The following is a 23,383-nucleotide window of genomic DNA, read 5'->3' on the forward strand; positions in this document are numbered from 1 at the left end:
TCTGTTTTGCTCTAATGCACTCAGTGAACACTTTGTCCTGAACTGAATGTTCTTTCAGCAGCAAGCCGCAAGGATGGAGTTCAGGAATGCAGAAAACTGAATAGCTCCACCTAGAGGCCGGAAGAGTACATTTGGATTTTTCAAGTCAAGGACTGTTGTTTGTTTACTTCAACCTACCGACGTCTACTCATTATATATAACCTTATACTCCTTTCTTTTAATTATTACATCGATATTCAGTGATAAATCCGAGTATAATTAGCGTTGAACGACGTCGTTCCAATTTGCCTGTGCTGCGACTACTAGCGACGGCAAAGGGAACTGCGCGCGAGACGCAAAATGGACGCAAACTTTTGACTTTCTGTTTCTATTTCGGTTTGCTTTTACTCGCACGAGCTACGCTCTTCTATGTATCGCCGCGTCTCTCGAGTTGAGAGCGCGCACTTTCGAATGATTTAGCATTTCAGTCAGAAAAAAATCGGTTAAAAACAGGCCTTCAGACCAATTCGCTGGCAGCCGTTTTCACAGCCCAACCTTTGCTGTCTTTATGTGGATTCGCTTCCTGGTTGCAACACAGTCACACAGTACAATTCAAGTCCTTCAAAACGCATTTCAACCTGAGAGACTTGTCGTCGAAACTAATAATTACCTTAAGAGCTTTCGATAAACATTTCATGATTATTTCACGGAAAAGGCAGTATGTTTTTATTCGTTTAAGTGGAATGTCGCGAGCCACCGAGTATTAGAAATATCTAATATATCGAGTTAGTGCAAAGCGAAAACCTGGGATCTATGCTTCGTCTTCATGGAGAATGAGACTACACGATCAACACAAGGTAACTGGGGTTAGTGGACTCGTTGACACGTTTAGTTTCTGTTTTGACGTCAATAGTGTTTGTATAATTTATGCAATAAACATCTATACGTTTATATATCCATTCAAACCCCACTCTTTTGTGCTGTTTTTGTGGACAGCCAACGAAACTGTTTTTTTGTTGTTTTTCTTCTGAGTTTCAGTTCTAAGTATTTATATAGATACACCATTTCAGACCTCGTGTAAAATTTGAAACGACTATACTATTCTGGTTGAAAGAAGACACGGGTACTGATTTGGTTGGTTTCCATTAACTCTAAACCAGTTCTGCAGTCGAGTCAGCGTGGGCCTGGTAAATCTACACGTGATAGTCTTACCTTTGCTCCAATAAGCTTTTTGATTAATGTGAATAAGGGGTTTACATTGATGTTTTAGTTCACTACTGTGCAGTGTCCTCTCTTAGGCCTATATTTATTTATTATATGTGCCCATTATTATAAGTGTTTTCTAGATATTTGTGCATGATCTATATGAAGGGTCTGTAACACTTTACAATAAGGTCTCATTTGTTAACATTAGTTAATGCATTAACTAACAATGAGCAATGCATTTGTTACAGTATTTATTCATCTTTGTTAATAAAAATACAGTCATTCATAGTTTGTTCATGTTAGTTCACAGTGCATTAACTAATGTTAACTAATACAACTTTTGATTTTACTAAATGCTGAAATTAACATAAACTAATGTTAATAAATGCTGTAGAACTATTGTTCCTTTTTAGTTCATGTTAACTAAAGTAGTTCACTAATGAAACCTATTGTAAAGTGTTACCGAAAGATCTTCTCATTCTGGTAACTCTTGTTCTCAGTGTTTTGGGATTGTAAAATTTGACTAAAATTAAAGACCAAAAAAGGCTTAAATGGGTTTAGTACAAATGTCTAGATGTTAAGAATTGTCAGCAGTGTTGATTTATTTATTGCATTGGTTATGAATCTCATTCCTCCATGTAGAGTTTGAAATATCCATTAAATATTAGGTTGTCTAAGATGTTCATTAGCTGGTTCTAGCTTGGTTGAGAGTCATGTTTCAAAAACCAGCCTGACCACCTTAAACTGGTGTGACTAGTGGATAACTAGCTTGTTGCTGGTCCAAGATGATCTACTGTTTCCAGAAACCAGCTACAAATCTTAAACAGTATTTTCCAATTAGAAAAGCTGGAAATCCATCTTGTTAAGATGATAATTAGACTGCATTTCATATTACTGTATAATGCGATGAGTTCATTATGAGTTAATAAGTCAATATTTGACATTATGGTTATATAGTACATTTGGAAGATTAGTGTGGAACACTTCTACGAAAGTATTGCACAATAGTCCTTTACATAATGAACAACGTGTACACCAGAAGAATTGCGTAAGGGGCTTTCTTTAATGCAGAATATGTTTTTTGAGGAGTTGTTTAGCCAGTTTTTGAAACTGTTGTATTTTTTACCTAGCCATTTGTTCACAAAATGGGTTCTCTACCGGGTTTATTGTTTTTACTGAATGTTTATTTCAAACTATATTCAATGACCTTCAAATGGCTTTGAGAACATGCTCTCTAGTTGCCATTCTAAAGTGACATACAAAACCTTCCATTTTATTTGTTGTTGAAAAGATGGAATGTTTTGAAAAATTGTGAAGCAGTTAGTATAACTCAGACATGTGTCCTGTCTTACCAGGTCTTCTGGAGCCTGTGCATCCAGGCTCAGTAACCTTTAATGAGAGTATTCTAGCGCCACTTCGTAACAACTATTTGTATGAGGAGTCAAAAGAATGTTTCACGTACAACTCTGCCCATTTGATCAACAATGACGCTTTACAAAAACAGGTAATTTCTATTCTTAATACTGTACAATATAAAATGTTTTAGTGAGATTTGTGTCATGTTATAGCCGAATTAATGTTTTTTTTTTCCCCAACAGTATGCTGCCTTTCGTTCCGAGAAACGGGAAAAAGGATATTCTGAACAGGAACTTGAAGAGTCTTTTGGCTTCCTGTTGCTTGATGATGCAAGCAGGGTAAGAAATATAATGTTCAATGAGCTTATTGAATCAGCCTGATTTCAAAACTTTCTGAATCGTCAAACCCATTAATGCAACATTTGTTTTCCCACAGGCAAGGAAAGTTGGTGAAACAGGCTTGTTGGTTGGACAAGCAAAATGCACTACTCTTGGAGACTCGTTGAAAGGTAAAGAAAGTAGCCATTGCATTATTTGGTGATAATTTCAGCATAACAACTTGATGTGTTTACTTTAATGTGCAAGGAAATTTTTCACATGTGACTGCAACAAGATCAGCCATGAGGAGGTTCTGAAGCCTTCATGCTAGTCTGACAAGTCTTGATATGCATGTGCTATTGTCAATTTGGGCTGGGAGAAAAAATTGATTCACCTAGGTATCGCGATTTTTTTATTACAGAATCGATATTAATTCAAATTAAATTGCTTTATTTTTGTCCTTGCTTTTACATGAGGTTGACTGAAGTTAGTCACTTTCGTTTCAACAGAGGATAAAATGTGTCGTTATCTTTGAATGTTGTTGAGTGACGTAATATCCCTTTCAAGTGGACGTGTGAAAGCGACGTGAGACTGAATGCACTGAAAAGCCCTCACACAGCGCTACTCATATGCTGAGAGAGAGAGAGATAAGACAACAGAGCTGCACGATTCATCTTTAAAAGACTGCGATCTCGATTCAAACACCCACACGATCTTCTTACATTTCGTCTGTCTATTAAATCTTTTTAAAAATCATATCGCAACATTCAAATCTGTGTTGGCGCTGCCGCTGACCCAGAGAGAGTAGTCATGAAACAGCAGTCTTTTCCTCATAGTATCATTATTTCTGTGATACAATAGTTCAAATTATCATAGAAATACTGGGATAAAAGTTTAAATTTCAAATATAAACACTGATGTCTACGATAGCGATCAAAATAGAGTAAATCAGCTTTTGATAGAACTTGGCGCTTAAAATAACGCATTTATCGATTACATTGTTTCTTCACTCTGTTAAAAAATGTAGGCTATTTGTTATTGAATCATTTATTAAAGAGAATGTATGATGCTTCTGAAAAAAAGTCAGAAAGATGTGATGAATTGTTTTTGTAAATATGACTCATCTTATACATCATGTACAGTCTGTATAAGTGAATGATTTAACTTTTTCCCATGGTCTAGTGTTAAAAAAATAAAATAAAAAATTCGCAATATTGAATCGCAATACTTGTAGAATCGCAGTTCTTAAAAAAATCGCAATACATATTGTATCGGCACCCAAGTATCGTGATAGTATCGAATCGGGAGATAGGTGTATCGTCCCAGCCCTTTTGTCAATGAAAGTGCATGATTTTCATTGGATTGATTCAGTGAATGTTTTATGATGCAGATGCAGTAGTGGTCAAAAGTGATGTCCAAAATGCATAGAAAACAAAAAGCTCACTGGAAAAAGCATGCATTGACTTCAACATAATTGGTTTTTAATATTTTGTTGGTTCCCTCCGGTTTTTGCATGTATTCATATTCCTTTGTATGACAGCCTGGCCCAAAATTATCTCCGCAAAATTTGGCATGTTTCATTGCGTTATCACGAATAAAACAATTGACTCCAAGCACAACTATGCAATATGCTTATTGCATAGGAGAACTGTATATTCTCAAGTCCATAGTTCTCCTACATATGAAAAGTGAAAGTATGAATTGTACTGCTACTTAAGAGATGTAATGAATCTATTGAAAGAGAAAGTGAAGGTTAGCCCTTACCCAGCTCTTCCCACTAGTGTATGATATCAAATAGCCTAGATACTGAAGTATTTACTGCAGTCTAAATTAAACATGTGACTCCTTTCTTATATTTGCTAGAGACTACAGGGCTATTATTAACTACTGGCGGAAGACTTGATATCATGAAGAAATGAGACTTATTTCTAGCTAAGCAATCATCAGTCACATGGTTGGTGTATCATGGCTTGAGGGTGGGAAAGAAATTAAGGAGCCTGGAAGGAATTTTGTAAAAGTACATTTCCACTGAAGATCTGGGTGTTTGGTGGACAACAAAATCATGCAGAACTACTATAGCTACTAATAATAGACATAATCTTGAATTATTATTGACTTAAAGCAGGTTTGTGAAGACAAGTAAAATTCAGCACATATTCTTAGACAAGTGTAATTAGGCCTTCAGATGTTTCAGGCCCTTCAGAAGGGTTTTCATATTTCATTTTATTACTAATTTTATGTATGATGTAGCTGGGAAGTGAGTTTATGTGGTCATGTGTATCACTTCTGTTTTCTGAGAGGGGAAGTCTTGAATGATACATGCGCAGCTTCGTGAGTGTCTCTCCTTACAGTTAAGCAACCAAATAAGAGTAAAGTTAATGTGATATTAACTTTAAGTTAATGTATTGTATCATTTCCCATTAATGCAAAACTATTTTAGGGCCCAGCAAATGTTGGTGTGTTGTCAGGGATATCACTGACACAGTCTGTTCTACCAAAATATCTTATCCAACTTATCTGATTTGCTGGCTTTTACACAACTTTTTGTAAACACGTTTTTTGTCAACCAGCCTGAAAAAGAAGTCATGCTTACAGGGTCATGCTTACGTGGTTAAAGCAATTTGTTAAAGATATCTTTACTGGATTTGCCATAGTTTTTCAATGAATCTTTGAAAAATACCTTTTTAGGCATTTTGTGCAGTGTCAAAAGCCTGGCTATTGTGAGACTAGGACTTGTTGGCTTAATAATTTGCAGTACTAAAGACTAAACTTTACTGTAGTTTAACATGTTGAGGCAATCAGATCTTTCTGAGAAGTGCTTGTACACCTTTTTCTCAGCCACAAAAATTCAGATCTAGTTTTTCCAGCTTTTGACAGTCTGTTAATTGCATGTGTTGAGTATTACCTCAGGATTTGAGTTACACCTTCAACTAAGAGGCATTTTGTTGTCTGCCTCTTTAATGGCTTATTTTTTCACAGTTTTTATCCCATAGTTTGTTGAACACTATTTAAATAAAAATTCATTGGACTTTATCAGCCATTTACAAGCTTTGCCTAAAAAAAAGCAAATGTCTTAAGAAATGTGTTGTTGAATACAGCTGCAGTGAATTGATTGTTGTGGAGTTGTTTTCTGTTATTGGTTGAGGCGATTATCGTCACATTATATTTCTGTTATTTACACTTAAATTAGGTGTCTATATCTCAAAATACTCTGACTGCCTCGACCTGAAGCGCTGGTACGATGGCAAGACTGGCTACATTGTCCTTTTGAAGCTGACCAAGGTACACATTTAACAAATTTGTGGGAAATTGTTATTCTTCCACCAAATTCTGTTGCTTTTTGTTGATTCATCCTAATGCACCACATGTAAACATATTTTCTTAAATCAGGGGAGAGTGAAAGAAGTTACAGACAACTATACCCAGAATTTCACTCCTCCGACAGCTGGCTTCGACTGCCACGTATCAGAGCAGCTTGGTGCTGTGTCTTCAACTACTAGTTCTTTCTTGGCCTATGAGCGAACACAGGTGATACAGCTCTCAAAAGAAATGGTTTCCTTCCTTCCTTAGCATCAAATTGTATATCTAACAAGGTTGCTTTGTCTTGCAGTACTATATGTATGAACTCTGTGATGGAAGCAGTGAAACAGAATCATGTCCGAGACATGCTTGTCCATTTGCCATCGTGGCATTTTCATATGGGAAGATAAACACCACATCCGAGTTGGAGCAAAAGAGGTTTATCACTTTGCTCTTTGAGATTTTATATTTTAAAAAAATTGACGGCTAAATAACTTTTGCTGAATCTTATGAAATGAAACATTGTTACATATGACAACTAACAATCTGTTTTCTTCACTTTTTCTTTTCAAGCCAAGAAAAAACAGGTAAGAATGATGGATTGGTTTGCATGTTCTTTTCTCTTTTTGTGGTGAAATTGCAAATAGGGCAAATTGTTTTATTTAAAATCTTGTACATTGTCTTTCTTTAATTTTTTGTATAGTGTTTTAAACTAGACTGTTCCATGTTTTGAATTAAAAGAACATTTAAATACACTGAATATTAGAGGGATTACCAATAAGTGGTATCTTGTATTGTAGTGTTTCATTACCAACCATGGATTGGCCAATTCAAGATTGAATCCACTGTCTATGATGTTGGTCTTCAGTCTTCGAGCGGAGCCTGGTTCCCAGCAAAACTGTATGTTTTATGCAAAAATCTTTTGACCCTCTGATACAATAAACCATATTTCATTTGATAATGCACCAACAAAGCTGCCCAAACCATAAGGGTAGATTATTCAGATTTATACTATACATCTACTTATAAGCTATAGGACTGAAATGCAAACTATATTTTCAGCCCAAAGACAGTTCAAATTGACCGTGCAATTGGTGTGTCTGAACTGAAGAGGACCTTGCCGCGGGAAATCTTTGAAACTTGTATTGTGGGTGAAGGTGTGTTTAAAATTGTATTTTGGTTATTGACAGTATCGCCCATTTTGGTGCTAAAACTGTAAATGAGCACTTGGGCAACATCTTTTAATTTGTTTTCCTACATCTTCCCACAGTTTGCATAGATGGCAGATGTTTCAACTTGTATGACGTTGTCTCCTCTAAGGCGAAAAATGATCTTGCTCAGATAACCCAAGAGCTAAAGGAAAATGACATGGTAAATGTGGGGAAGAGAGAAATATCTGTCATCAAAGAAACACTGAAAAAATCTCTAAACAAATCTTGTCTTATGACCTTTTCCATTCACCAGGCTCTTGTTATACCATTGGAAGATTCTGGTTTCCTTATACTGTTACACTCTTCACATCTCTTCTCTTATGAAGGTAAGATGTTGCCCAGTGGAGTGCAACTCCAATCCCAATCATCCCAATCATTTTTTTCTATAGAGTAGTTAATTTTTAACACCAACATGTAAACCATTGAAGACAAACCTCATGAGCTCAGAGGTTGTTAATCAGTGATTTACTGTATGCTTCCTTTAATGCTGATGGTCTGTGTCATTTAAATGTATTTCACAGCGCATTTGTGGGCGAAGAACTACATTACCCAAAATCTTCAATGTGATTTGGTTATATCTGATTATTTAGCAATTAACTTAAAAAAACTATTTTCTGTTCTTACAATAATGTCTTTAAATGAATATTGTTATATTTTCCATTTTAATTTGATTGTCATTCACAGTGCTTCATGGGATTGAGTTCATTTCCTCATTAAAAACATTAATTACACAGTGACAATACATCTGGAGCCAAGATCACTTAAAAAGTGGACAGAAAATCTTGATGTTGTATATCTTGTGAAAACATAAATTTCCTTCATTTCTAGATGCAAAGTCTGGTAAGGCAGCTGCACTTCAAGGCATGTTTATTTTTCCGGACTCAAGAACTGTGCCAAGAGGTAACAAGGAGAAGAATTTGATTTATTACTTTTTTTTTTTAACATCAGTCTACTTAATTTATCTTTTAATTTGCAAGTCTTACATGTCTTATAAGCATATGTTTTTATGTTTAGGTGCCAAGTCTGACCTGACAAATACTAAAGTGTCATCAGAAATAATGCAAGTCATTCCAGCACTCAACTATGCAGAAATGGAGATGGAAAAATGTCCTCCAAACCAACAGGGGTGTTCTCAAATCTCTTTAGAGAAGCATTTGCAAGACTATGGCACTCTTTTTCACCCAGGGCTGTTGGACGTTCCCACCAGGGAAGCAAGTTTGTTTCCAGACCAATATGATGTGCCAGGTGGTTTTACTCTGATATCGCCTAAATGGTCACAGGAGACTTGCACTCAATTAAAATCCTATTTTGATGAGCCTTGTGGCTTTACAATTTCAGTAGTGAGGGCACTGGAGTTACTCACCACTGGTCGACAGCAGCGTGGCGAAGATCATGACGATGATGTCTATTACTGTATATCATCACCTGATGAGGTTCTGCAGACTGATGCCCCCGTTGAAATGGAAGTGACTAAGCACACAGAGGCCATCAGTGATGCCTCTCACAGGACAGTTGAAAAAGATGAGCACAAGCATCTGACAACAGAGCAGCCTCAACCTGCTTTGCCAGAGGGCATTGAAAAACTGGGAACAGCTGTAGTTGCAGTAGCTGACAGTGTGTCGGAGTATCCAACTTCCACAGTTTCACCTAAATTGGGTGACTTCCCTTCAGAAAATTGTGTAAGTATTGACAGTGATGTTGAGAAAACATCTCAAGGCAATACTAAAGGAGATGCTGATGGAGTCTGTGTAGATTTATCCACAAAAGAGACTCCCATCCAAACAAGCAGTACACCATTAATCACATCAACAGAAGAAGGTGGTACTGCTGAGGGGATGGAGGATAGTATACATCCTGAGAAAACAATGGCTGATCCCGATAAGAAAGTGAATCTGAGGTCCTTTTCGAAACGTAAAGGTAGGAAGCGCAAAATTCATTGGAGAACCAGGCAGAGGAAAAAAAAAGCTGTTAAAAAAAAGCTTGCTTTACCAACTTCAAGTTTGCCTCTCGTTTTGCCAGTGAACTCCACAGATGGCCCTACAAAAGACCAGACTCGGACTGAGACCATGCATGCTGATGACATTAATCAGAGGCCGCATTTAACTAGTAGAGGCAAGGGACGCAGGCAAAGGGGCGTGAATCGAAATCTGAGTGAAGCCAGACAAGCACAAGAACCTTTAAGTGTGTCAACAGAAACTTTACTTGATCAAAGTATGAAAAATGAGACAAGTCCTTCAAAAAGAGACTGGCGGTCTCTTCCAAGGCGTAAAAGATTGTGGAATACCAATGCCAATCTGAAGCGTTCTTTGAGATCAGGTGCTGTAAAGATTGATGAGGAGACTATAGTGAACGCACTGGCTGATGCCACAAAGCAAAGTTTGTCTAGCACACCCAAGAGGAAGATGGAGGGATTTAGCTTGAGGGAACGATATGGTCTAAAGACCATAATCACAACCTGTGGCAGAGTTTTTGTCCCGCATGGTTCAGATGTTGATGTACTATCTGCAAACAAGAGGCAAAGTGAGAAAATGCATGTTGAGATGAGCATTGACACAAATGCAGAAACGATTTCTCCTGTGGAAAACAAATCCACAGAAATAGTGGAAAGTAAGGGAGAATCTCCCTCGATGGTGATAGAAGAAAACCCCCGTAAAGTTCCAGTGGTCAGTGACTGTGAGGACTCATCGCACAGCCCTTCAGATGAAATGCCAAGTGCTCTCTTGTCAGCATTAAAGATTTTGAGAAACCTTCACAAAAACAACCCATTAGACATTGACAAAAGTCAGGATTTATGTTCAGAGAAGTCCATTAATGCTACATTAAATGAGGACGTAGGCTTCCAACAAACTAACAAAGTAACAGATGCAACTTCTAGTCCTCCCAGAGTATCTGACCAATCCATGCACTCTGACCCTAAAGTATCCTCCCCTGACAAAAACAAAAAGAAATCAAAATGTGATGTGTACAGTGCAATATCTATAAGCAAATTAAAGACGGTACTCAGAAGGGGAAAGAGGGCGAAATCTCCTTCCCCTGGTGACAGTGCAAAATCTGAGCCAGATAACGCAGACCCAGAATCAAAAAAAAGAAAATTGGGCACTATGGAATGTGATGTTATCAAGAATCCGTTGAAAGACAAAGCATCACAGCCCATGAATGATAAGGCACAGTATACGCCAACGAAACCTGTGGAGATGACCAAACAACCTGTGTCTTGGAGAGGTCTTATTCCCAAGGACTCAAAAGAAAATGGTAAGAAAAATCTTTGTTTACATGTTCTGTTATTAAACAAATGTTCACGTCAAGAGTGGGAAATAGGGGTGTATTGGTTACTCAAATTACTCACAGTTTTACTGTTACAATTTCAGTACGGTTCGGTATTTGCTATCTTCAGGGAAAAAAGGACTACTGTCAAATAAAAATGAAGAAAATAAGAACAAACTACAAGCAACATAATTTGCTTGTTGACAAATAATTACAACTGAGCAAAGATACAAATAAAATGCTTAACCGTGCTTTTCAGGTTATTTAGGTATCTAACAGTAGTTTTCAGGTACAGAAATTGAATAAAGTAATCAAATGTAAAACAATATTGCATAAAATCTTCACTGTATATATGAAATATAGATGAATCATTATTGAAGTTACAAAAGCTATTCAGTCAAGAGCAGTAAGTGATTTCCTTGTCTTTTCCTTGTTTTGTTTTTTTAAATAAGTAAAAAAAAAAAATATATATATTAAAAAAAAATATATATATATATACACTTTACCGAGAACTGTTACACCCCTACTGGAAAAGTGTCCAGAAAGTGCTGTGTGTATATTTGTGTGTATACCAGTTTTAAACCTCAATCCTTTGTGAATGTTTCATTTTCAACAGTAGTCATTCAATTAGAATGACTTGAGACATGATTTTGCTGGTGTTTTAAAATTGGCCCCATGTGTTCCCTCCATCTTTTTGTCTTCTGTGTGCATGTTATTGTGCTTATGCTTCCTCCTATTCTTTTGCATGTCTGCATGACTATGCACCTTTGCTGCTGCTATTTTATGCTTTGTCTTTGTTTTTGTCTATTTCTTACAGGGTCCCTCAATTTTGACACATCAGCACCTTTTGAAATAGCTAAACGCAATGACCAGCAGCTCATATCGTCGCGTGGGGATAGGGTGGGAAGGACAAGAATTAGCGTTGATGGCAAAGCCAGCGCAGAGAGTGAGAGCATGAGTGCATCTCTGCCCTCAGATGCTTTGAGTTTACTGGCTGACTTGGCCCTCGGTGCAAGTAATGATAAAATGTTATCGAACTTAGAAGCCAATCCTGGCCAGGAGGCCCTTGATGGAATGAAGGGTAGCGGCTCCCCGGAGTCAGTCCTTCATGCTCTTCTTCGTTGTCCATCTGGCAGATTTAAATTACCCCCCAGGTCTCCTTTTCCAGAAGGTCTTTTAGTGACTGGGGAACTGATTTTGGAAATATCTAAAGAGCATTCTTACTCACAGCCAACCTCTCTGCTGTCAGGTTTGTCAGGTACATCCCCCCAGGTTTCTTATCCATCTGGATGTGTAGATTCAGCTCTGTCTTTGAAGACTGGGCTTCATCTGAACCTGCCTAAAGATGCCACACCCTCGTGTCATCAGGAGGAAGGAGGCAAAACAGAATGGAAGCACTTGATTTCTTCAGATGGGACAATGTCGTTGATTCCCAAGACGAAAGCACGGAAGTCAAGATTTTTACGGAATAGATCCATCATTGAAAAGGAGGGAAAGATCCAAGTGACAAGGATTTGGGAAGAAGATTATGATTTTAAATTTGACAGCAAGTTCACCAATGACAATATAGACAAAACTGTCACACGAGCACTTCATGGGTAAGTACCACTTGTTGCCCCTACATTTCGGTTAAGGCTTGATGATTGTTGTAGTGAAAATTAATATTGTTTTTTATGTTGATTTGTGGCAATTCACACAAGACAAGTCTGAACATTATTGCATTTAGTTTAATATTGTCACTAATCAGAAAAACTAAAGGAATATTTCACCCAAAATTAGAAATGAAAAACATTTTTTTTTTATTGCAACAAGCTAGAAATAATACAGCTTTAATGGAAAATTATATATTCATATACACACTTCTGCTAAAAAGACAAACAAAATAACTGATTACTTACTGATTCTATCCAGACCATTACAAGTAGGGATGTCCTGATCAATTTTTTTGTGCCCTCGATCTGATCCGAGTCATTGAATATTGAGTATCTGCCGATACAGCTCTATTGTCTTATCTCTCTCTCAGCGTATGAGTAGCGCCGTGCGAGGGCTTTTCAGTGCTTTCAGTCTCACGTCTCTTCCACGCGTCCACTTGGGATATTACGTCACTCAACACTCATAGATAACGACACATTTCATCCTCTGTTGGAACGAAAGTGGCTAACTTCTGTAAACCTCATCTACAAGCAAGGACAAAAATAAAGCAATTGAATTTTAATTAATATTATTCTGGAATAAAAAAAAATCGATTTTAGTATCGTAAAAAAAAAAACCCGCGATAGATAGGTGAATTGATTTTTTTCTCCCAGCCCTACTATTCAATACTTGTATATATACTTGTGTATATATATGTATATATATATATATATATATATATATATGTGTGTGTATATGTATATATGTATATATATATATATATACATATATATATATACATATATATATATATATATACATATATATATATATATATATACATATATATATATATATATATATATATACATATATATATATATATATATATATATATATATATACATATATATACAGTTGTGCTCAGAATTAATCATACCCCTGGTAAATATGATCAAAAATGCCTGTAAAAAATAAATCTGCATCGTTTATCCTTTTGATCTTTCATTCAAAAAATTGGCAAAATCCTAACTTTTCATTTAAGTAAAAGAATTGAAAGTGGGGGGGAAATCACATTATAAAATAAATGTTTTTCTCCAAAACACATTGGCCACAATTATTGATACCCTTTTATTAAATAACTTTTTGCAATCTCCTTTTGCCAAGATAACTGCTCTGAGTTTTCTTCTATAATGCCTGATGAGTTTGGAGAACACCTGACAAGAGATCAGAGACCATTCCTCCATACAGAATCTCTCCAGATCCTTCAGATTCCCAGATCCATGTTGGTGTTTCTTCTCTTCAGTTCACTCCACTCATCAGGTCAGGGAACTGGGACGGTCATGGCAGAAGCTTCAATTTGTGCTCCCTAACACATTTTTGTCTTGATTTTGATGTTTGTTTTGGATCGTTGTCCTGATGGAAGATCCAACCACGGCCCATTATAAGATTTCTAGCAGAAGGCGTCAGGTTTTGATTTTTTATCTGTTGGTATTTTATAGAATCCACGATGCCATGTATCTGAATAAGACGTCAAGGACCTCCAGCAGAAAAATGTGCCCACAACATTAAAGATCCAATGGTATATTAAATAGTACACATGGGGTACTTTTTATCCTTGTGTGCACCAAACCCATCTAGCGTGTTTGCTGCAAAAAAGCTCTTTTTTTAGTTTCATCTGACCACAGAACCCTGTGCCGTTTGAAGTTCCAGTCGTGTCTGACAACTGAATATGCTGGAGTTTGTTTTTGGATGAGCGAGGAGCATTTTTCTTGAAAACCTCCCAAACAACATGTGGGGATGTAGGGGTTGTTTGATTTTTTTTATTTTTTTTATAGGCTTTCTGACCCCAAGACTCAACTAATCTCTGCAATTCTCCATCTGTGATACTTGGAGAGTCTTTGGCCACTCAAACTTTCATCCTCACCATCCATTAAGACAATATAGACACACGTCCTCTTCCTGGCAGATTCGTAACATCTTTAGTTGATTATAACTTCTTAATTATTGCCCTGATGGTCAAAATGGGGATTTTAAATTCTTTAGCTATTTTCTTACAATCTCAACATGCTCAACAATCTGTTGCTGCACTTCAGAACTATATTCTTTGGTTTTACTCATTGTGATGGATGATTAAGGGAATTTGGCCTTTGTGTTTCCTCATATTTAAACTCCTGTGAAACATAGCTGGACAATTTCATGTTTCTAGTCACCCTGGTGTGCTAAAAAAAGGTCAATATTAATGGGAATATACTTCAGAGATATTTTATTCATAAAAAATTCTAGGGGTATCAATAATTGTGGCCAACGTGTTTTGGAGAAAAACATTTATTTCATAATGTGATTTCCCCCCTCCAACACTTTCAATTCTTTTACTTCAATGAAAGGTTAGATTTTTGCCAATTTTTTTAATGAAAGATCAAAAGGATAAACGATGCAGATTTATTTTTTACAGCCATTTTTTTTAATCATATTTACCAGGGGTATGATTAATTCTGAGCATGACTGTGTGTGTGTATGTGTCTGTGTGTGTATATATATATATATATATATATATATTTATTGGCCCCGATACTAATCATTGAGAAAATCAAATGTCTGAGTTTGACACCAAAATGCCACACTTTAAATATGCTGAAGAAGTTTTTGTGGTAATCATCTGAGCATCATAACCCATATATAGACATTCCAAAAAGGCTCTGTTAACCATTTCTTCCCTCTAATATTGACAGGAAATGGAACTTCAACATTGAAGACACCTTTGAGGATGTCCATATCATTTTTCACATGTGGATTGGACTTTTTTATAGTAAACACACCTCCAGGTTATTTCACCTTGAAAATAGTACCACACTTCCAAAAGGGAAGGATGTTGAAAAGGTTCATCTGGACATTAACGCTATTCAAAATGCTGTGTCATTGCTCAATGTTGAGTTGACCTCGAAAGAGGACTCATTCAGGCCTGCGCATCTTCCATCAGAGGTTTTGGATCTTTCTGTGAAAAATGGCGAGCCTGTGAATTTCTGTTCGATCTCAAATCAGAGCAGAAAAAAAGACACTGCATCACATCCTGGTGAAATGTCACCAACTTCTAAGCATGACCATTCACCTTCTGGGACAAGTCTCTCCCCCAATCCAAAAGTTACAGCATTGATGGTAATGATTAACATGATTCAAATTGCACTGTATTTAGCTCTTAGCTTTTAGTTGCATAGCTGTTAATCTTTAAAATGTATTGAATTTTTTTATTAACTTTTTTTTTAAATATATTTTTAAGAAAATATATTATTGTTAGCTTTTAGCCTTTGGTTACTTGTCATGTTTATAAGAGTTGTGTCAATAATTCTTTTGGACATTCTCTGTGATATTATTCTTATATTTTAGACCTCTTGTACAGTGTGATTATGCAATTTAATATTGATTTATTTGATTTTTATTTTTCTGTTACAGAATTATAGATCTCCTGTGGACATACCGGTGGTAAATTCAGTGCCTGACAGTCACATTGACACTGATGATGAAAATGACATCACCACTGACTGCTCATATTCTCAGCTCTTGGAAGGAAATAGTTCATACAACCAGTTGTGTGAGCAAGCATCAAATATGAGAATAGGTATTCGGATACTACTACCAAAGGTCAGAAATGTTACAAAGAAGGAAGCATCTACGAGAGTGACCACTTTTGATCTGAAAAAAATTGGTGTGTTCCATCAAGTACTTAGTCCCATAAAACCGTCAGCATTCTCAAAACCACATCGTCTGATTTTGGGTCGGAAAAGTTTTGATCTGGGTTTAAAGAAGGAAACTGGGCATAAAGCACATACAGTACTGCAGAAGGAGAATGTTTCTGACAGTGCAGAGAGTAAAGAAATTTCTGAAACAAATGAAAACAAAAATGGGTGCCCAGCAGCTGTGGTTGATGGAAATGTTGACGATGCTACAGAATTTAAAACTGGAAACGGAGCATCCATTTCGGTACAGGAAAAGAGTGTTTCTGTAAGTCAAGAGAGTAAAGAAGTCTCAGATGAAGATAGCCACGATGGATGTCTTACAATTATGGAAGATGAAAATGTTGACGAAAACATGACTTCTGAATTGCCTAGCCAAGATCAGATTAGTGTTGTTGAGCATAATTGCTCTGCTCATGCAAATGAAGATCTTAAACCTTTTCAAGATCTCAAAGGTCACGCAAACATGGTAGATGTTCTGAGAGATGTTTCACCACATGATGCTAGTGTTGAAGAGCATAATGAGAATTCTAATGAGAAAAAAGATCTTAAACCTTTACTAGATGACACAAATCTACTTGACCATGTTGAGGAGCTAAGCGATATTTCATCAGATGAGACAAGAGTTGAAGAGTATGAGACTTCTCATGCAAAGGAAGATCTTCAGCCTTTGCATGACCTGAAAGATACAAAAATGGTTGATGAGCTGAGAGATGCTACATCAGATGAGACTAGTGTTGAAGAGCACAAAGAGACTTCTAATGCAAAAAAAGAACTGAAACCTTTGCTAGATGATACAAATGAAGTTGACCATTTTGATAGGCTGAGTGATATTTCATCAGATGAGACGAGAGTTGAAGAGTATAATGAGACTTCTAATGCAAAGGAAGATCTTCAGCCTTTGCATGACCTGAAAGATCACACAAAAATGGTTGATGAGCTGAGAGATGCTACATCAGATGAGACTAGTGTTGAAGAGCACAAAGAGACTTCTAATGCAAAAAAAGAACTGAAACCTTTGCTAGATGATACAAATGAAGTTGACCATTTTGATAAGCTGAGTGATATTTCATCAGATGAGACGAGAGTTGTAGAGTATAATGATACTTCAAATGCAAAAGAAGATCTTAACCCTGTGCATGACCTGAAAGATACACGTATGGTTGGTGAGCTGAGAGATGCTACATCAGATGAGACTAAAGTTGAAAGGTGTAATGAGATTCCTAGTGCAAAAGAACAGCTTGATCTGAAAGATCAGTTAAACTTGATTGATTCATCATCCCATGGAATTGAAGGGAATTACACTAAAAAGACTGTGGAAGAAAAAGATGAAGGTTATACAGGTAAGGAAATTATGCAAGAAGGTGAGAGTAAGTCAAAGGAAAGGGATAACTTGGATGGCAATGATACTGAACGTGAGACGTCCACAGCAATGGTGGAACATCTTGATGAGTATTTTTTGGGTCTAAAGGATGATATAAACAGTGTTGAAATGGAATTCAGTGATGAGGATGCTGTCATCGATGATGATGATGATGACATGAAGATACAAAAGAGTGATACACAACCTCACACACCAGAGGAGACAGAACTTGAAGACTATACCCTTGAATTAAACATTGATTCATGCTCAGATGATGATCAGCCCATGTCTGATCAAGAGAAACACACCCCAGCTTCTAATATTGATACTTCTAATATAATGCAAGATGAGATTGAAACCAAGACCCTTCAGCAGAGTTTAGTGTTCCAACAAGAAGCTCTTGAAGTATGTCAGAACGAGTTAAAAACAGCAATTACTGTTGAACCCACCAAATTAGATATTAGTCATTTAGAAAAAGATGATGAAAGAGATTTAGGCCAACAGGATATATCTAAAGTCAGTGGTGAGGATGATACACTTGTTGACGAGAAGGAGACACAAAGTCAAGGCTCTTGTAAAGATGAAGTCATCAAAACATACCAAGAATGCCTGTCCGCAAAAATTTGTGCTTTGCCCCATAGCCGGGCTGAAACTCGTAATGAAATGGTTGCTCCTCAAGCTTTGACAATTTACAAACCCTCAGAAGTGGAGGTAAACAGCATGTGCTCTACTCCTACGCAAGATGAAATGGCATGTTTACCAGAAGTGAACGAAGAATTCAGGGAAGAGGATTTGAGTAGGGACCTTTACTTTCCTTACAACACTGATCATGCTGACATGCTGCCACCTAAAATTCCTGTATGTTCTCAAGTTTCTACCACAAAGCCACTCTCTGACTTTATAGGGCATTATGAAGAAACCTATGATGACGAACTAAGGTGTAAGAGGATCAAATACCCTGGGACAATGGATTTCAAAGATAAATCTGCTTTAACTACTAAGCGTTCGCCCAGTGAGGACTCTTTCCAGTTAGGGCACAAACTCAGTCCCACCTCCCAACAAAAAGATGACAAGAATTGTAACTTCATAGAGGGTGCCCCACAAAATGATTCTGGATTATTTTACAGAGACGACAATGTAGACAATTTGCATGAATATTACCAGGGCTCCGATGAAGGTTTACCGTGGCCTGATTACCAAACAGAGGAACCAGTTGATCACCAATTGTATCCATGTGAAAATGAATTTAGTTGTGACAATGATCAACCCATTTGTTCTAAGTACATTACATCTGAACGTGAGTATTCCTACAGGCACAAAAAGCATGCAAAGAAAGAGATGGATAACTATTGTTGGGCAGAAAATAATTATAAATCAGACCCTCTATCAGTTCCTTATACTGCTGAATATACCAGGGACCAAAGTCCAAAAAAGAAGTCTAGAAAAAGCAAATTCACAACCTTCTGCCAAAGTGAGTGGGATGATGAAGACTCTTCCAATGTTATTGTAGACTACAGTATCCAAAAAACGTCATTCTTTGAAACTTGTCAAGCAAAGCCAACTAAGACAGTCACGGTTAGTTCGCTTCCACATGTTAAGACAAGCACGCAGCAATTTGACTGGCGCAGGTATTTCAGAAGGGAGGCGGCTTCCAGTCAGCTATTAGATGTAAGTGAGAGGGATAACAAATTTGACATTCCACCCTCCTCTATTGTCACCGTTTTGGACAGGAAAGGAAACCGGGTAACATTCAGTAACTCTTCCACCGTGAAACCATCTTTCATTGGACTTGAAAACTCTTTTCATCACTGGCAAGAACAACAAAGTAAGACTGATGTGACCCGGTCTGCAGTTGATCTTGAGTACCTTATTTTCTCTAAAAACATGAGTCAGGTTCTCAAAGAAAATAAGAGCACATCCAGAACCACATCACACTGTTGGGAAAATCCTGACCAGTCTACATGTCCCATGACTGTTCGGTTTTCAGATCTCAGTGAAGTGGAGAACTCCGCTGACCTTAGTAAAGCACAGCAATCACTTACTGATTTTAAGATAAAAGTGGACATGACTGACAGGAGAGGGATGAGGGAGACTGTAAGAAACCGCAAACCACATCTTCAAAGACTTTTCTGTGAAAAGGGCAATGAAGTTGAGCTCGTGGGGATCTCAGAAATAACAAAGCAATGTGCTGCAGCATACAAGTCCATGATGAACGATGTCTGCAGCAGGAAGACTCTCTCTCGTCCAATTGAGGCAAGTGGAAAGGGCGTCAAGAGAAAGTACAATCGAGAGAGCGTTGGTCAACATCCTGGATTCTGTGGTCGTATCAAGAAGGACACTTTCGACAAGCCTCGTGACAATCTGAAGTCCTCTGTGTGGCAAGCATCCAAGACTAAGTACAGGTTCTTTATCCTTGTCACATCAACAGATACCTTCTTTAAAGAAACCAAGGTACGAAAGTTATGCATAAAAAGAATCTTATAAAGTGTTCTAAAATGGTAAAGAAAGATTTTCATGGGAATTTCTGATTTGTAGCACATGTTGGAGACTGAGGGCCACATACAGGTTGAGCCAGAAGAGTTTGACCTCAGTAACGATGGTCTGTCCCCTCTTCTCATTATACTGAGGAATGAGGACATTGCAGAGCACATATGTGAGGTAAGTGAATGAGTGAAGCTCAGAATTTTAGGCAGAAAATTCGTGGAAATCCTTTAAGTGGACGATTTGACCCAGATATATCATTATATCATATCATTCAGTAAAAAAGACGATTAAATGCTGTGATTTAAAAAATAACATGGCACATTAAAATTTACATAAAATAGACAAATTATGCTAAGGAAATATCAGTATATCACTATATTTGCCAATATTAGAATTTTTTTTTTTTATTTTTTTTTTTTTTGTCAATTTATTTGTCAGTTGGTCGGTATTGCATATATAATATTGGATATTTAATCGTGCATGCTCATTTCCCCTTTTTTACTTTTATTACCCTTGTTGTCATCTGACAGTGAGCATTATTCTAAATATAAAAATGGGTGAAACGCAAAAAAAAACATTTTAACAAGAATTCTTTAATGTAATCTTTAGCAAATCTCAAAGTTAATATCAATTTTTTCACATTGTACATTGTTGTGATGCCTTAATTCACTTGTAGCATTTATTTGTTTGTTTATTTATTTTACAGTATAATTACAATATTTATCAGAATTCAGACCAGCCTTAAAGTAAAAATTATTTTTGGCTTATCGTTGTCGGACAGAATTTTAATATCAATATACATTGCTATAATGAAGAGAATCTAAGAGAGTCTGTTCATAAATGGAGTTTCAGATCTGTTGAGCAGGTCAATCTCTTTTGGGTTGAGTTAAGAGGGATGAAATGCCTTTTCATTTTTTGTTTCCATGTGTGGCAAGAGCCGTGGGGAACAGAGCGATGCTGGTGGCACGAGTGTCACTGTGCGCCACAGCGGTCTCTAGCCTTACGGAGGAGCTCAGGAAGGATAAAAGGAGGAGTGAAGACAGTGGAAGGCGAGAGACTCATTAACACTTGCGCCACCGTCCTCGCTCCATTTCCTCGGCTCTCTCCCCCGAACTGTTTGCCACACCATGTTTTTTTTGTTTTAATTCAGCCAAACTGATATAATTAACAGAAGTTGGAGGGAAAAAAAGTTGAGCGATTGTTACAGAAACTATTTTTCTGTGAACTTGTTTGATTGAGGTTGCCTTCAAAAGAGCTGTTTATCCAATTCAACCAGGTTCCTTATTTGCTGGAATTGAAGAAGTCCCCCAACGTGCTGTTCGCTGGCATCGACCGACCCGATGACGTGGTGAATCTCGCTCACCAAGATCTTTTTGCAAAAGGAGGCTTTATAGTGTGTGATGAATTGGCTCTAGACACACTTACTCTAGGTACTGATAAAAGTTGCTACAGAAATTATCCATGTTGTTTTACTGGAGATGGACTGATACATTATGACATTTTCATTGGACTTGTATTTGTCAAATTTATAAGATGACATGAAGAAAGTCGTGGGGATTCTGGAGGAGTTAGACAAGCAAGGGAAATGGAAATGGTTTCTGCACTATAGAGACAGCCGCAGGCTTCGGGAAAGTGCAAGGTAAGATCACAGCTGTGTTTAAGTTTTGTTTAAAAACTAACTTTAGCTGGACAATAACTTTATTCTAGAGCTGCTGTAAAGCCAAAACAATCTCTGTTACTTTAATTTCCTATTTTCACTGTAAAGCTACTTTGAAACAAGGTGATTTGACTTGACTTGTTTGAAACGATACCAGCTTCTAGTTTCGCCTTGATGCCTTTCTACCTCTGAACACTGCCTGATAAAGCAGCATTTTAAGCTTTTTTGCTTAAACAGTAGCTACTTTTGTTAGTACTTACCCAGTTATGGGAACAGACTAATTCTCACTCTCCTCTAACATATGAAAGGTAAGACTTATAATCTTACATATAATCTCCTCGACAGGTCCAGTCCTGAGGGAAGTAAGAAGCAGCAGTTTATCGATTGCTGTCAGAAAGCTGGCATAGTCGAGGTCTTGCCCTATCATGAATGTGATGCCATATCACGGGACCAACCGGATTACCTCTTCTGTTTGACTCGCCTCCAGATCCAAAACGCCTCTGTACGGTTTCCTGTGTTTATTACAGGTGAGAGTTTTAATTTTTGTGAAAAGTCCACGTCTTATTGGTTAGGGCCAGATCACTTCAGCTGAATAATTAAATCACCATAACCTCATATAAATGTTTTGTAAAACTTTAAATTATTTTAATTTATAAAATATATTCATATTGCCTCTGCACATTTAAAACTTTGTATGTTGAGTACATGATTGATCTGATATGTTTGTGATATCACCCAATCATCTTCACAGCCGTCTATACCAGATGAGCTAGCTTTGATTTTAATTGCACTGCAATTTTATCAACTCATACAGTTAACCTGTATTCTCCTTTCCTCTGCGTCCTGTGGTGTTCGCACCTTATGGCTGGAAAGAACTAGTGAAAACTTCCTGTTATTTAAATTCTCTTTCTTGGTTCCTGGTTAGCCTAATCAAACAGACTGATCTTTGGCTATTTTTTTGGCCTAAAAGTTTCAAAAGTGACATTTTAAAAGGGGAGAGTAGACATCCCTGAAATTATCCTTTATTATACTCATTGCTTGAATCACTGGTTTAGTGATTAAAGCAATGAGTCTCTTTTTAATCAAAAAGTTGATCAATTCAGTCTGGTAATATTGGGAAAATGTCATTATCGTATCACAAGTTTAATTTTATTTATTTTTTTAAAATTATTATATAATGAAAAACAAAATGAATTCTTTAAATTGAAATAAAAAAATTAATTCTTTCATTTCTGCATATTGTACTACTTTAGATTTTTCTGTGAACAATGCATAATTTTTTATGCACGATTTAGGGAATATGAGAATTTTTACCTTTTGTTCTTTGCGTTGCAGACACACCTACTGAATCTTTTGGAACAAATGGGATTTTAACCATGAACATTTACACATTCTCACGGATTCTTTCAAATGATACTTGTTCTGTGTCTTAAATTTGTGTGTGTTTTTTTTTGTTTTTTTTTCAATCAATTTAATTTCTTACTATTGGTAAGTACACCTTTGTTCATAATTAATTTATTGTTTATCGTAAATGTTAAAGCATATATCTTTGCTACTCATATGTAATAGCATTCAATTTATAAGCTTTCCAGTTAAAGCTTTACCATTTATAATACAGTTTCAATGTACAAATTTAGGTCATTAAAATGTTTTAGTATGTTTTAACCTGACTTTATTTTTTATCTATGAAATTGACTGAAACTCTAATAAATGAGCTGTTTTAGTATTGTTGTTCATTATTCAGCTTTGTGTATTTAATACATGTTATATTATAATGTATATATTCAGGATAATCTGTTGTGGTTAGAAAATTTCAAGTTATGTTTATTTGTATAGCGTTTTTTTTATAATACATTTATACAATACATTAAAAATGAGGAACC

The 23,383-nt window shown here is 36.6% G+C and overlaps 1 protein-coding gene across 3 annotated transcripts; it reads left to right on the forward strand.

Moving 5' to 3' along the window:
• The first annotated feature begins 310 nt into the window (after positions 1-310).
• tasor2 (transcription activation suppressor family member 2) lies at positions 311-23,226 on the forward strand. Of its 3 annotated transcripts, XM_084086320.1 has the most exons (23): positions 311-836; positions 2,541-2,689; positions 2,784-2,879; positions 2,977-3,049; positions 6,049-6,140; positions 6,249-6,386; positions 6,469-6,596; positions 6,732-6,745; positions 6,959-7,058; positions 7,221-7,315; positions 7,429-7,529; positions 7,623-7,695; positions 8,198-8,269; positions 8,384-9,286; positions 9,389-10,621; positions 11,451-12,231; positions 14,998-15,421; positions 15,716-19,810; positions 19,895-20,017; positions 21,120-21,273; positions 21,377-21,482; positions 21,846-22,027; positions 22,836-23,226. In XM_084086320.1, exons 1-23 carry the CDS (start codon positions 806-808, stop codon positions 22,931-22,933), a joined length of 9,261 nt encoding a protein of 3,086 aa, XP_083942446.1. In that variant the 5' UTR covers positions 311-805; the 3' UTR covers positions 22,934-23,226. The 3 variants fall into 3 exon arrangements, with proteins under 3 accessions (XP_083942446.1, XP_083942445.1, XP_083942447.1); XM_084086319.1 differs by having other exon boundaries at positions 8,384-10,621; XM_084086321.1 differs by having other exon boundaries at positions 8,384-10,621; positions 11,883-12,231.
• The last annotated feature ends 157 nt before the right edge of the window (positions 23,227-23,383 follow it).

Source organism: Abramis brama (assembly GCF_963993115.1).
Source record: "Abramis brama genome assembly, chromosome: 16".
In the NCBI taxonomy this organism is placed as follows: domain Eukaryota; kingdom Metazoa; phylum Chordata; class Actinopteri; order Cypriniformes; family Leuciscidae; genus Abramis; species Abramis brama.